Below are 13,119 nucleotides of genomic sequence, written 5' to 3'. Positions count from 1 at the left end.
GACACCCACCAGGCTGTAGCCTGCTGTCAGTAAAGAGCCTATGCCACTGAAAGGGTGATATTAGGCCATGGCAAAGTCACACACTGGCTATATCTGTCACTCCAAAAGTGGCTGAAAGAGAGGGTGGACTTGTTAAGTGTGTTTCAGGACAAGCAGAAAGGCTTCTGATTGTCCAGGCAAGTTCAAGGAACTTTTGGGGGACAGGGTCTCACCAAACAAAATAGCTGGGAACCCAAATAATAAAATCTCTGTGGAAGCAAGCTATTCTTTTCCTCCTCTCTTTGGCCCCCTACCCCCCAGCCATGGCTATTCTAGAGCTTGGGTGTTACTTCTCAACTAAATATAATTCAAGCTCAATGTGGGCCACAGCAACTGGGTTGCACACGCAACTCATAATGAAAATCAAGGTGCAGAAATTCGGCACCTAGGATGTGATAGAACTACACCATCTCACCTGACTGTGGCTCAGAAGATGAAAGTGGTGACTACTGAAACTTGCATAGTACAGGAGGGAGGGGAAAGGAGAAAGAGGAGAAAGAAAAATGTCCAGGAAGGGTGGAGGGGGTGGAGCTGGAAGTGGAACATAGGAGAGGAGGAGCGAGGGAGTGCCTGTCTTCTACCAGGCATGTATGGAAAGCTGGAGGGGAAGGTGCACTCAGCTGACTGCTTCATGGGCCAGTGCACAGGAGGCCAGGCCACCATGCCCATTAATGCCTTCCATCCTTCTCAGGTTTAAAAGGGGAAGTGTTCTATTTATAAGCCACCAGCCAGTTGAGACCTGGCAGCCTCTGGATGGCTCTGATCCCAAAGAGATCCTGGTTACCAGTGGCTGCCTCCTCCTGCTTCTCAACTGTGGGTGTTCTAACAGCAAAAGGCCGAAGGTGACTGGAAGAAAAAAAAAAAATCCTATTTTCTGCCCTCTGCTGCTTTCATGAGACTGTGGACCTTTGGTAACAGCTGAAGGTTTTAGAAACCTTTTAAAAATAGTAACCCATGTGATCCCATCAAGACTTTCCCTACAATCTTCAAGAATAAGTCTTTTCTGTTTTACAGATCAAGGGAAGCTGAGGCACAGAGATGAAGGGAATGTATGATCAGAGGCACAACAATGGGCAGACAGAGGAATGGTAATGACATCCCTCCCCATCTCTTCTCCTGGTCCTCAACCTTGTCCTCAAAAAACAAGACAAGCCTTAATAAAACATCAGCGGGGAGTTTGATCTGAATGACAGCCTAAAGAATAATAGGTATATGTAACAGAAACAACATATAAAGTGGCTTTTGTTGTGTTGATAAATCCCTGTGGGAGGGTAGTGAGTGAGCCATGATAAGGGTCCAACCCTGGGAAACTACAGTCATTGAAACATGTGGCACAAAAATGCTCTCCTGGCATTGTGCACAGGCATTTGAGGAACCACTGATGGTTCTAACAAGGAGGCTCACTAAGAAGGACAGTGGAATGACCCCTTAGCAGCAAAGAACTGCGTGGGGTAGGTTTTGGAGGCTGATGATAAAATTCCTTCCGGTCCCACTGGGATAGCCACATGTGACAGGATAGCAAAAGAGAGCAAAGATTTCATGCACATTAAGTATAGCAGGGAAAAAACGACCTTGGCCATCGGGCAGGTTCAGGTTTGAACACCAGCCCCCCTACTTCGACTGTGCTAGCTAGATCTCTCTAAGTCTATTTGCTTATTTATAAACTTGGTTGTTGTGAACACCATTTCTGCAAATGGCAACCATTTGTGTACCACCTGCATGCTCCCTGCCAAAACCTCAAGACAATTTAAATATACTAATTTTTAAAAAACTTGACCTTGAATTAAGCCAAGGGTTAACAAACTACAGTCCATAGGCCAAATTCACCACTGCCAGTTTTGTAAATAAAGTTTTACTGGGAAAGACCCACACTCATTCATTTCCATATCATCTATGGGTGCTTTCACACTACAATAGTGGAGTTGAACAGTCCCATGAAACGAAAAATATTTACTATCTGCAATAACATTTATAAAATCAAGGGGTTTACAAGTACTCGTGCCCCCCACTCCCTGCACATTAAAATGAATATATTAATCGAAAATGATCTTGTGTACCACCAGTGGTGTGCATATTCCACTTTGAGAAATGTAGTTGTGAAGATTAAATGAACCAACACTCACAAGGCACCGAGACTGAAAAATAGCAGGAGTCTTGGCTACCGCCCTTCATTCTCCTCCCTGCTTCAAGAGCAGCTCTGCCAATCCAGTGGGTGTTTCTTTTTTTTGAGGGAGTAATTGGTACGGCCAAATGATGAGAAGGATAACAACCAAAAGTAATTAGGCATTTATTAACTATTATGCCAGATACTGTGCTAAACTTTAATTCTCACAATGCATTTATGAGGTAAGTGTATTATTATCTCCATGTACAAAAAGGGAAATAGAAGCTTAGAGAGGCCCAGCACCTACCGAAGGTTGTTCCCCAGCCAGTGTGCCAATCTACACTGCTCACACAGTACCCTCCATGGAAACAGTGCTTCTCTTCACTCCACATGGCAGAATCTACCCAAAGGAAATGATCTGAGGTATGTACAAAGACTGATATACAAGGATGCTTACGCCAATGTAATTCATAATAGCAAAACTCTGGAAAGAATATTAAAGTCCAATGATCAGAAATGGTTCAACAAATTAGGATATAATCCTATGACAGAATATTAAACAATCATTATAAATGATATTTATAAACAATTTTCATGACATGGGCAAATGCCTGTAGATTTTTTAAAGTGGAATGCATATAAGCACATTTGGTATAAAGCTAATTAAATAAAAATACACATTGATACTGACAAAATACATATAAGATTATGAAAAAAGGCAAGGAGGAAATATATCTGGGAATGGTATTACATATGATTTTTATTGAATTTTTGAAAATCATTTTGCTGTATTTCCTTATATTCCACGAGTTCATATTATTTTTATAACAAGAGAAAGTACATGTTTTTAAACCTACTTAGGAGTAAGCTTCAGAGACTGAATGTCCAGACCCTACAGATGACTAGATCCTAAGTCTAACTCTGCACAGAGCATTCTTTCTCCAATCACTGCTCTTCCTCCCACCTCTCAGTGTAAATGACAAATTGCAGCAGGTCCAGGCCCTGACTGGCATAAGGAGGCATACCAGCAGTAACTTGGGCATATTCCTTTTAATATAATCTGATTAACCTGTGGAATATGAGTAAATATCCACATTGAGGAAAGTGGCACTATGAAGTCAAGATTAGACATCTGCATCCTCTCTGTCTCAATCTGTCAGATGCCAGCCTTCAAACAGCTGGAGAAGCAGTGGGAGGGCAGCATTTCTCTCTCCCTTAGTAAACAAGCTAATCTTTTTAGAGTTAAGTAGGCAGTGACATTTATTATTTAAAACGTCAAACTTGGAAAAGACCAACTCACACTATAAAGGCCTGCCCTTCCTTTATTCTATTGCACTGTACTGGTCTATCTTCTCTGACATGTCCTTGGCTTTCTAACTCCTCAGGTGGAACTACAGAACAACAGCAGCCTCAGCTGAGAACAAGCCACTTCCAAGCTTCTCCTCCTGCTTCTAACCTAGGCTCATTTCACAGGAGAATGAACCAATTCTCATGGAGTCTTTGGGGAGTAAATCTCACAACTGCAGCCAAAGGTAGGGCAGGGAGCAAGACATGTAGACTCAAGAGATGTGCATTAAGATGAAAAAGGTGGCTGCAAAGAGTGGGATGGGAGAAGGGGTTCTTGCCCAGTGCAGAGTCCTATTCTTTATAATAATCAAGGGGGCAAATCAATGACAGGTATCAGATGACTAGATTATTGACAAAGGCAGTAATCACTTCCTCAGTAAAGAAGCTTAAGGAGCAACAAAATATACTTGCTTCCTCTACTATCAGTACTCCTATCTTTCCCTCCCCTTCTCTGCTGGGTAAGAGTCTAACAAACTAGAGAACTGATGTCACTGATGTATGTGGGTACTTCAGAAATTTGTGGAAAAATAGAATTGAAAGATAACATGAACCTTTCCATGAACTTCTTGAGGGACCCATGTTTAGTCCTGACATTCTAGGAGCAAACCCATAGAAGGTTCCTTGTGGACAGCAGGATCCACGATAAGAGGCCCACAGCACCGGCAAAAATAGCACATTTGTTTCTGAATTTAGTATTTAGGGATTAACTAACCAAGAGTACACAAGACCTCTAGGCAGAAAATGACAACTCTAATAAAGGACACTGGTGGTCTGAATAAATGGAAAGACATTCAAAGCTCTTAGAGCAGATGACTTAATATTATAAAAGTGTCAGTTTTCCCCCAAATTAATCTGTAGAATTCAATGCAATCTCAAATGAAAATTTTATCTTTTGAGAAGCTTATTAAATTTATATTAGGATTTATATAAAAAAGCAAATGTCCAAAAATAGCTAAGTCAACTCTTTAAAAGGACAGTAAAGGGAAGAGACTGAAACTATCAGATATTCATCATATTAAAAACAGAGAAGTATGGGCACAAAAACAGTCAATCAGACCAAAGACATATAAAGAACTCAGAGATAGATTATGCAAACCTGATATACAAAAAAGCTGGCACCACAAATCAATGGGGGAAAGAATAGATAGTTTAGTAGATGTTGGTGGGAAAACTGACTCATCATATGAATAAAAATAAAACTGGATCTTCATGAAACATCACATACAATGGCAAATATTTCTGGATAAGAAACTTATCAAACGTGGAAGAAACACTGTAATTACACACCTCTGTGATATAGGTCAGAGAGGGTTTTTCAAAACACAACTTAAAAATCATAAACCAGAGGCAAAAAAAAAAAAAAAAAAAAGAAGGAAAGAAAAACAAAGGTAATTTGCATATATAAAAAGGCATTATTGTCAAGGAAGGACACTATGTGTAATTTAATAGATTACAAGATGGAAACACACATTTAAAATGTCTAAAACTAGCAAGGAATTAATATCTAGAAGGTAAAAGAAACTTTACAAATCAACAAGAGGGCAACTGAAATAGAAACATGGGCAAAGGACATGAACAGGTAATTAACAAAAGAGGAAACCTAGTAAATGAATAGGCTATGAACATATGCTCAAACTCATTAATTATCACAGAAATGGAAATTAAAACAATATGCTATTGTTTTATATCTGTTAGACTGGCAAAAAATCAGAAAGCTTAATAACAGTGAGAGTTGGTAGGAACAGAGAAATTTGCATGTAGAGCTAGTGGGACTGTGGACTAACCACTCTGGAGGGTAATGTGCAAGCAGTTTAAGTATATGCACACCCTTTGACCAGCAATTCTCCTGGTGGATATAACCCAAAGAAATTCTCACACAGGAAGACAAAGATGTTCACTATGGTGTTGCTAGTGGTGAGGAGGAGTTGGAGGCATGAGGAGAAGATACAGTACATCTCTATAAAACCAAATGCCCAGTGTGGCACACCATAGAATATGCAGCAGTCAAAAGCCATGGTCTGGAAGTACACAGAGTAATACATATTGCTCCTAACACCGCACTGAGGGAACAGAGTAAGAAAAAGAACAAGTCACATAACCATCTACAACACTTAAAAACAAAGGTAGACAAAAGGTTCACATTTTCCAAAAATACATTTTAAAAGTACACATTAGAATGGTGACCTAAAGAGGAGGAAAGGAGAATATGAATGAATGAATAAGTAAAATGAGAGAAAAAAAATGAATTAATTAATCAAGGGACTTGTGATGACAAGGTATCATGAACAAGGGAGTTTAATTAATTCAACCCTCTATACTTGAGATGCAAACAGAATAGAGAAGAGAAGAAAATTGCTCTGCATAGAAATGTGCATGTATTTATCTGCCACCATCCTCTCCCTGGCAACTGGGGTATTTGGGAAACACCAGCAGCAGACAGACATTATTTACGGCCCTATCTTATACCCCACAGGCACTGTATGCCCTGTGAGAAGCTTCAAGATGAAAGCAGCAAATTCAGAAGTGTCTCCAAAGGAATTCCCTTTTCCTATCTGCCCCTTCAAAACCTTCTGACTCTCTGATAAAATGTTCACATTCAAATTCCCACCAAAACATTTTCTAGAAAAGAAAATACTAGACTTCTGGAATCAGGATGTCAGACATTTCGAATTTGGTAAAAAGAGCAATGCCCCCCTCTCAAATTCCTATTGGATTGACTTCTTACCTTTAAAAGAGTTTTGACTGTGGTACAAACAGAAACAAGGCTGCAGAAGAATCAAGACCCTGGGCAATAGTGCCACCTGTGGCAGATGAGCCCTATGGATAGGTATGGGGTAAAACTGCAAATTACTGCTATCAAGAGATACCACAAGTACAATTTCAGCAGAGAAGGGGAGCTAAGAAATTGTATGATGTGGAAAAGGGATGCTAATGCCAAAAAAAAAAAAAAAAAAAAAAGGCAAGGAAGCACCAACCCAGGCCACTACTCTGGTTTTGCCAGCTTGGAAATCGGTGAATAATGATACCATACAAAAATAATTCCTATGTAAACTACTCCTGAAAAAGTGGTCAATATTTTTCAACCCATTTTTTTCTCTCCTGCTCGCTAGATGAAAGGGTAAGCAATTAAAGAATCATTAGACACCCAAGACAAGCATCTCACCTCACTCTGTGAAGAACAGGATGCCAAAAGCAAAATGCTGCAAGTGTCTGTGTGTTCCAAAATGGAACTCTTTGTACTGTTCATTTCTTAAAACAGGTAGATAGTTATCCTCGTGTTTAACAATAGAGCCTTTAGAGTCAGACAGAACTTAGACTAAATTGTGTCCCCTGAGCTTACTAGCCTCAATTTCCTTATCTACAAAGTCAGTCAAAAATACCTCTCTCTCAGGGTGTTGTAAGCATTAAATGAGCTAATGTATGTAATACATCCCTAGCGCCTAATACACAGTAAGTGGTCACTTAATGTTATCTATTAATAGCTATTATTGTAAAATATATGCTTATTGTAGACAATGCAAACTATAGAGAAATATTTAAATCAGAAGGTTGATGTCTTCCAATAACCCACCCTCCATCCTGATTAAGATTTTGATGCTAAATGTATCTCCAGACTTTTTTCTAACAAATGTCTAGATGAGTCAAATCATTTATTTTACTATATGCCTTGTCCTACAGCCTAATTTTTTTAAAAGTTCCATTAAAAATATACTGTGAGCACCATTTCTGCAAATATACCTAGATCGCTCTTTCTTTTTAAAGGCTGCTTACTACTCCCATCATTTATTTAACCAGCTCCCTACTGGATATTAAGATTATCTATAGTTCTTTGCTATTATCACCAATGCTCCAATGAACTTCTCTGCTGCACCAGTATCTTTGTACTCTAGTCTAATTATTTCTTTAATACAAATTGTTGGGTCAAAAGACAGTCATTTTTTAAAGGCTTCCAAAACATATGCCCCAAATGCCTTACAGAAATGGTGGAAACAGTTAGCATGCCCATCAATAAAATCACAGTTGTCTTTCAAATGTTTTGGCATTTATCTCAAGCAGAGAGAAGCAGGTTCATAAGGTCGCAAATTACAAGTAAACTTCCGGCTGGGGTCTCCACTCACAGGCATCTCATCCCCTACACCTCTTGGACCCTTTATTACACAATAGAAGCAGTGTGTCCCGGGTTGGGGCCTGGTGTGAGCATCTGTTAGTTTAGCCCGCCTGGCATCCATCCCTTCTTGTCCTAGTGACTTCCCTGATTTCCCTCTGGGAAACTACCTTGCTCCCATTTTATGCAGTACTCTTGAAACTGTCAAACAAGGTGTGTTGTTTTCTCCTGGGTAGGCCCAAGCTAGATCAACTTGACGCTATCTTTCCTGGAATGTGAATCTTCAGAAGAGTGAGGCAAGGACTACAGATGGTTTAGAGCTTTATCATTCTGCAAATATTATCCAGAAGACCTTATCTCATTGGTTCCTGATTCCTAGCTTGTGTATTTTTTAGTCTGGTTCTTCAGATCTTCATACCTTTCTGTGAGTTACCCTACAGATTTCCATATCTTTTCATTATTGTTACTGTTTTGCTGTTGTCATTTTTGCCTAAGTTAGCCAGAGTTAACTTCTGATGCTCTAAAGCAATCCTACCTGATTGAGGGAGGCCGGGAGGAAGGGATTACTTCTTTGTTTCCTTGAATATTTACTTAAATATTTTTCACTTGTTCATTTTTGAGGGACAAACATATTTTCCTCTCATAAATGCTGTTCAACCTATTAATAGCACCCATTCCAAATTACTTAATATTTTATATAAAACTCCTGGTAAAGTCTGTAATTTTGAGAGAATGCAAAGAAAAGATCTCTGTCCCAGAATGGCTTTTGGAAAAAAAAATTGGCTCATCCTTTCATCCACATGGAGAGGCACTGTTCTACTGATTTTCCTGACCCTACTGGCTACCTTTGAAAATTTTTTCCAAGTGGGTTTTACAAAGTAGATCTGAGGCAAGGGGACAAATTTTCTTTTGTACTCTTAGCAACCTGGAAGAAATTTATTTTTTCTCCTATGCACCAAAGAGATAATCGGCCCAAACATCTTACCAGTAGCCATTACATTTTAATCCCATCACCTTTAAAAGGTTACAGGTGCCCTTGGAAATCATGATTAGCCAGAGTGCTCACAGCCAGCAGCAGGGGAAATGTGCTGTATATTCTATAGAGGCTGCCCAGGGGCACTTCTATCTAAGAGAAATATTATTACAGAATTCACCATCTCTGCTCTTTCCTCTCCAAAGAGGCCACAAAGAAAACAAAGTCATTAAGCAATCACCTAAGGTAGTCGTTGCCTCTCCAGTCCTTAGAGCAAGACTGTACAGGAGGCAAGAGCAACTTTGGCTTTCCCACAGGATAAGTCTCTTGGGGAGTTGGGTATTATTGGATTAAGTGACTTTTAAGTGGCGATTGGAGCTACAGTCTTAAGAAGACCTAGCATTAACTGAGATAATGGACACGAGAATGCTTTGTAAAGTGTGAACGGTATTTAAATGCAAGGTGTCATTACAACCTTTCCAGTCTAGCTCACAGAACGTCCCTCTGGAGTTACTGATGTGGAAGTCAAAGTAGAAATATCTCACACTGCATTCAAGAAATGGGGCAGACCCAACATGCCCACAGAACCTCCTGGTGGTTCACCCCTGGAGTAGCAACATCTTAAAGCCCACTCCCAACCCTTGTTGCAGAAAATTAACCAAACATCATACTTACTCCCTTCACTCTGACTGTCTTTGTTCGAGTTGTAGACCTGAAAAATAGAAATAAAAATTTACTTGTGTGCATTTATACATATTTATATATATTTATACCACCCTACACGTTGTTCACTGTTGAAAACCACTATTTTCCCCCTTTCCCTAGGTTGTGCCATACATAAGATGAAAGGCAATTTCTTACCCCAAATATAAGCCCTTTCAATAAGTATCTACTTCCCAATATTTACTTTAACTGTTCTTAAGTGTGCATGCATCAGAATTACCTGTGGGTTATTGTAAAAAAAAATCATATTCCATGTTTCAAAAAGCAAATAAACTTAGGTGTGTATATAAACAAACAGGAGAAAATTTTAAATTTTTTTAAAGTAATTAAGCACCAACTGCACACCAGGTAATATGCTAAGCAATTCACATAAATTATCTCAAACAATCAATATAACAATTCTGTTAGAATTGTTATTATCATTGTTTTGCAGAGAATCTGAGGCTTAGACAGGTTAACTAAAGTATCACAGCTAGTTAGTGGCAAAGTCGGGACAAAGATACATTATAAACTGTTGAGTGTCAACACTGGGAAATAGGAACAGTCACTTTTTACTCTATATACTTTTATGAGTTTCAATGTTGTAAGAATACATTAACAATAAAAAACCCTTAAATGATTTATAGATATCATAGAAAGGGAAAGTGCCCCAATATAGATAAAGGAAAGGTGCCCCAGTATAAAATAGATAATGACATACTGCAAGGGTCAGTAAGCTTTTTCTATAAAGTGCCAGATAGTAAATATTTTAGGCTTTGTGGGCCAACAGGCAAAATAGGCAATATTATATAGGTACTTATATAATAAGAGAAATAAAACAATTTTTCACAAAGTTTTTGACAAAATTCAAAATATAATAATAATTGGGCATAATTTGTTTGAAATACAAGTCTACTAATCAGAAGAACGAATTTTTTTTTTTTAGAGAAAGAGTGACATTTAGTTTAACTGGAGTTCAAAAGCTGGTATTCCCTATCATCAAGTCATTTGTAAATGTTCATCTGTAAATACCATGCTTGGCTCATGGACTAAACAAAAGCAGGTGGTAGGCCAGATTTGGTCTGTGGACCATAGTTTGCCCATCCCCGATATGTTATCATTATTAAATAAGATGAAACCTCTGTTTTAGAAAAGAAAAAAATCATAGTGCTCCACCCTTCTTTGTTAATTAAGTTCTGTAGGTATGGAAAGGCACAGGGTGAAGCTGGTCATCATAACTTTATATATATCCCAAATGATTATGATGGCTACTCTCAGTTGAGAACAACTTATTTTAACCCCTAAAGGAACTGAGCCAAGCATCTCTGAAGAGAGAACCATTAAACCAAAAAAGAGATTTTCACTACTAAGGAATATGAGTGGGAACAGATGGTCAAGAGAGGGGCACTGGGTCCAACTTGGCCCCTCAACTGCTTTGTGTCACTGGATAAGTCCCTTACCCTGTCTGGGCCTCTACTGTCTCATCTGTAAACTGAAGGAGTGGCCCAAGAAGGTCTTTGAATTATCAAACTCTAAGTGTAATAGATCATCCCATTTTATTATTGTTCTTAATTTTCTAAATAACACTAAAGCTGCACAGCCACTTACTGAGGTTAGAAAGATGAGGATAAAAAGGAATGGGTTTCTGTTCTTACAGAGTACTGTCTGATTAATGAAAAGGCATCAGTGCACACATTTAAAAGTTCTAGAGATTAGAAGTCAAAAGACTTTGATTCTAGCCTGGGTTTCACCACTGGTCACTTTATCTTGCTAAACTTTAATGTCTTCATCTACAAAATGGGGGTGATGATATTAATTCTGCCTACCTCTCCCAAGGCTGCTGTGAGCATCAAATGAGATCGTGAAAGAGAAATATCCTGAAGCAGCACAACACAAATGCGAGTGCTTTGGGCTATCCTACTAGGAAAATAACTACTTAACATTCATGGAATTTGGGGGGAGGGCAAAAGTCACCACAAAGTCTAGGTGGAGGCTGACTCCAGAGGATGTGCTAATTTCTACCTGTAACAGAGGAAACATGGTTGCCAGTTCCCCCTCAGCAGCACCTCCATCATCTATATAAATAAAGGACTTGGACTAGACGATGCTTTTCAGATTGAGGTCCACATCACCTGCAGAAGGACTGCCAAAGAGGTTTGGAGAGAAGCTAAGACTCCAGGTAGCCAAATATCCTCTTCCTTTGTTTTTATTGCTTTTACTCATGTGACTATCAAACAAGGGGCTACTGGCTTTGAAAAGTTTAAAGACTTTTTGAATGGGTAATTTCCAAAGTTACTTGCAATTCTTTAATTTGTTTATGCATTCATGCATTTAACAAATATTTAATGAATGTTTGTAACGGCAAGGCAATATCCTAGGTGTTGGGCATACTGACGAACAAGGGAGCTATGATCTCCGCTCTAATGGAACTTTCCCATTAGTGAAGAAAGCAGAAATAAGCAGATGCCCAAATATGAACACTGATAAGTACAGTGGAGAAAATAAAAGAGGGTAGTGTGGACTTGAGGTAAGGAAAAACTTCTCTGAAAAGGTGACATCTGCATGAGACCTAAATAATGAGAGGGGACCTCCTTGGGAAGACCTGGAGCCACTGCTTTTGGGCCTTTTGGAGGGAGGAATGACAGTGTGCTTGGTAATCAGTGCAAGGCATGGCAGAAAAGGGTAAGAAATTAGGATAGGGCAGGGGGGCAGCAACACAATCCTGCAGAGCCTTGTGATCTGTGAGTAAAATGGGTAGCCCTATAACAGCTAGGACCAGTGATCCATGGTGATTGGCATTCACTAACCTTGGAAAGTTGGGCAAGAGAAGTCCAGGGGGAAAGATCATATTTCGGCAAGTATTTTTTTCAGCCATCCTTGATCACTGCATTTCTTCCATTAAATTCAAACATTCCTTCCAAGAGAAACTTGCTCTTTTCTGTAAATGGCAAATTCCAGAAGGAACAGTAAAATCCAGGGCTTTCAGCCCTCCTTAATTAGGAGGTGAGTTTATACCAAATTATTTTCCTTCAAGGTTTCCTGGGTCTCGGGAGACCCCTGCCTGGAATGCCCAAGCATTCCCCAAACTGGGGAGGCAAGAGCAATGAGCCAAAGGCACCAGAAACATATGCCGCCCGATCCTCAGAGGCCAGGCCATTAATCTCTGTCTGGTTTGGGTAAATGAACCAAAGAGAATGAGTTTTGAAATGAAGCTAAGAAACCATGCTCGCTAGGACTGCATAACTACATGCATAACAAGGAAGGCCCAGGGTGGAGGTGTATCCTCACCATCAGAGACCATATGGTGGCTCAGTAATAGCACTAGATTTGTCTACTGAGCACTTATCAAGTGCCACACATGACATCTAATCCTCTAACCACCACATGGACTAGGTCTAGTGTTATTCCTTTTTTACAGATAAAGAACCGAGGCCCAGAGAGGTTACATAGCTTGTCCAAGGACAGAGAGCTGGTAGGTGGTACAGTATTCTATCTTGCCTCTACAGGATGTTCCAGTTCTTTTTTACCTTTCCAGGCAGTGGCAAAAACACAGAACTACCAAGCCACACCAGTGGTTAGTATCTTGGTTCATAAATATCTTCTATACTGGCGGAAGCAAAGGGCATTCAATTCACTCTTTAGAAATGGTCCATCTGTTCTGGGCAATCCTTCTTCTATAGATCTCATAATTGCCCACTTAGCATCAGACTGAGATACAGAGCCAAGAACAATGTCCTTAAATAAAAGGTCTGTTTGACTGTGGCTTTGTCTTATGAGTGAAGAATATCTCAGATTTACATGCTTCCAGGAAAGCCTTTCAAGAGCCTCTATCTTAACAGGATAGAACCC

The 13,119-nt window shown here is 39.5% G+C and overlaps 1 protein-coding gene across 3 annotated transcripts in view; it reads right to left on the bottom strand.

Moving 5' to 3' along the window:
• The window catches only part of ARHGAP26 (Rho GTPase activating protein 26), a 409,057-nt gene that overhangs the window by 181,782 nt on the left and 214,156 nt on the right, over positions 1–13,119 (bottom strand). For all 3 annotated transcript variants that reach the window (XM_063088222.1, XM_063088223.1, XM_063088224.1), the window contains exon 12: positions 9,244–9,280. In XM_063088222.1, the coding sequence (XP_062944292.1) occupies positions 9,244–9,280 (37 nt within the window). The remainder of the gene's footprint in view (positions 1–9,243; positions 9,281–13,119) is intronic.

The sequence above is a fragment of the Cynocephalus volans genome, chromosome 2, assembly GCF_027409185.1.
Source record: "Cynocephalus volans isolate mCynVol1 chromosome 2, mCynVol1.pri, whole genome shotgun sequence".
Lineage (NCBI taxonomy): Eukaryota > Metazoa > Chordata > Mammalia > Dermoptera > Cynocephalidae > Cynocephalus > Cynocephalus volans.
This window is presented reverse-complemented; position numbering and strand designations above follow the sequence as displayed.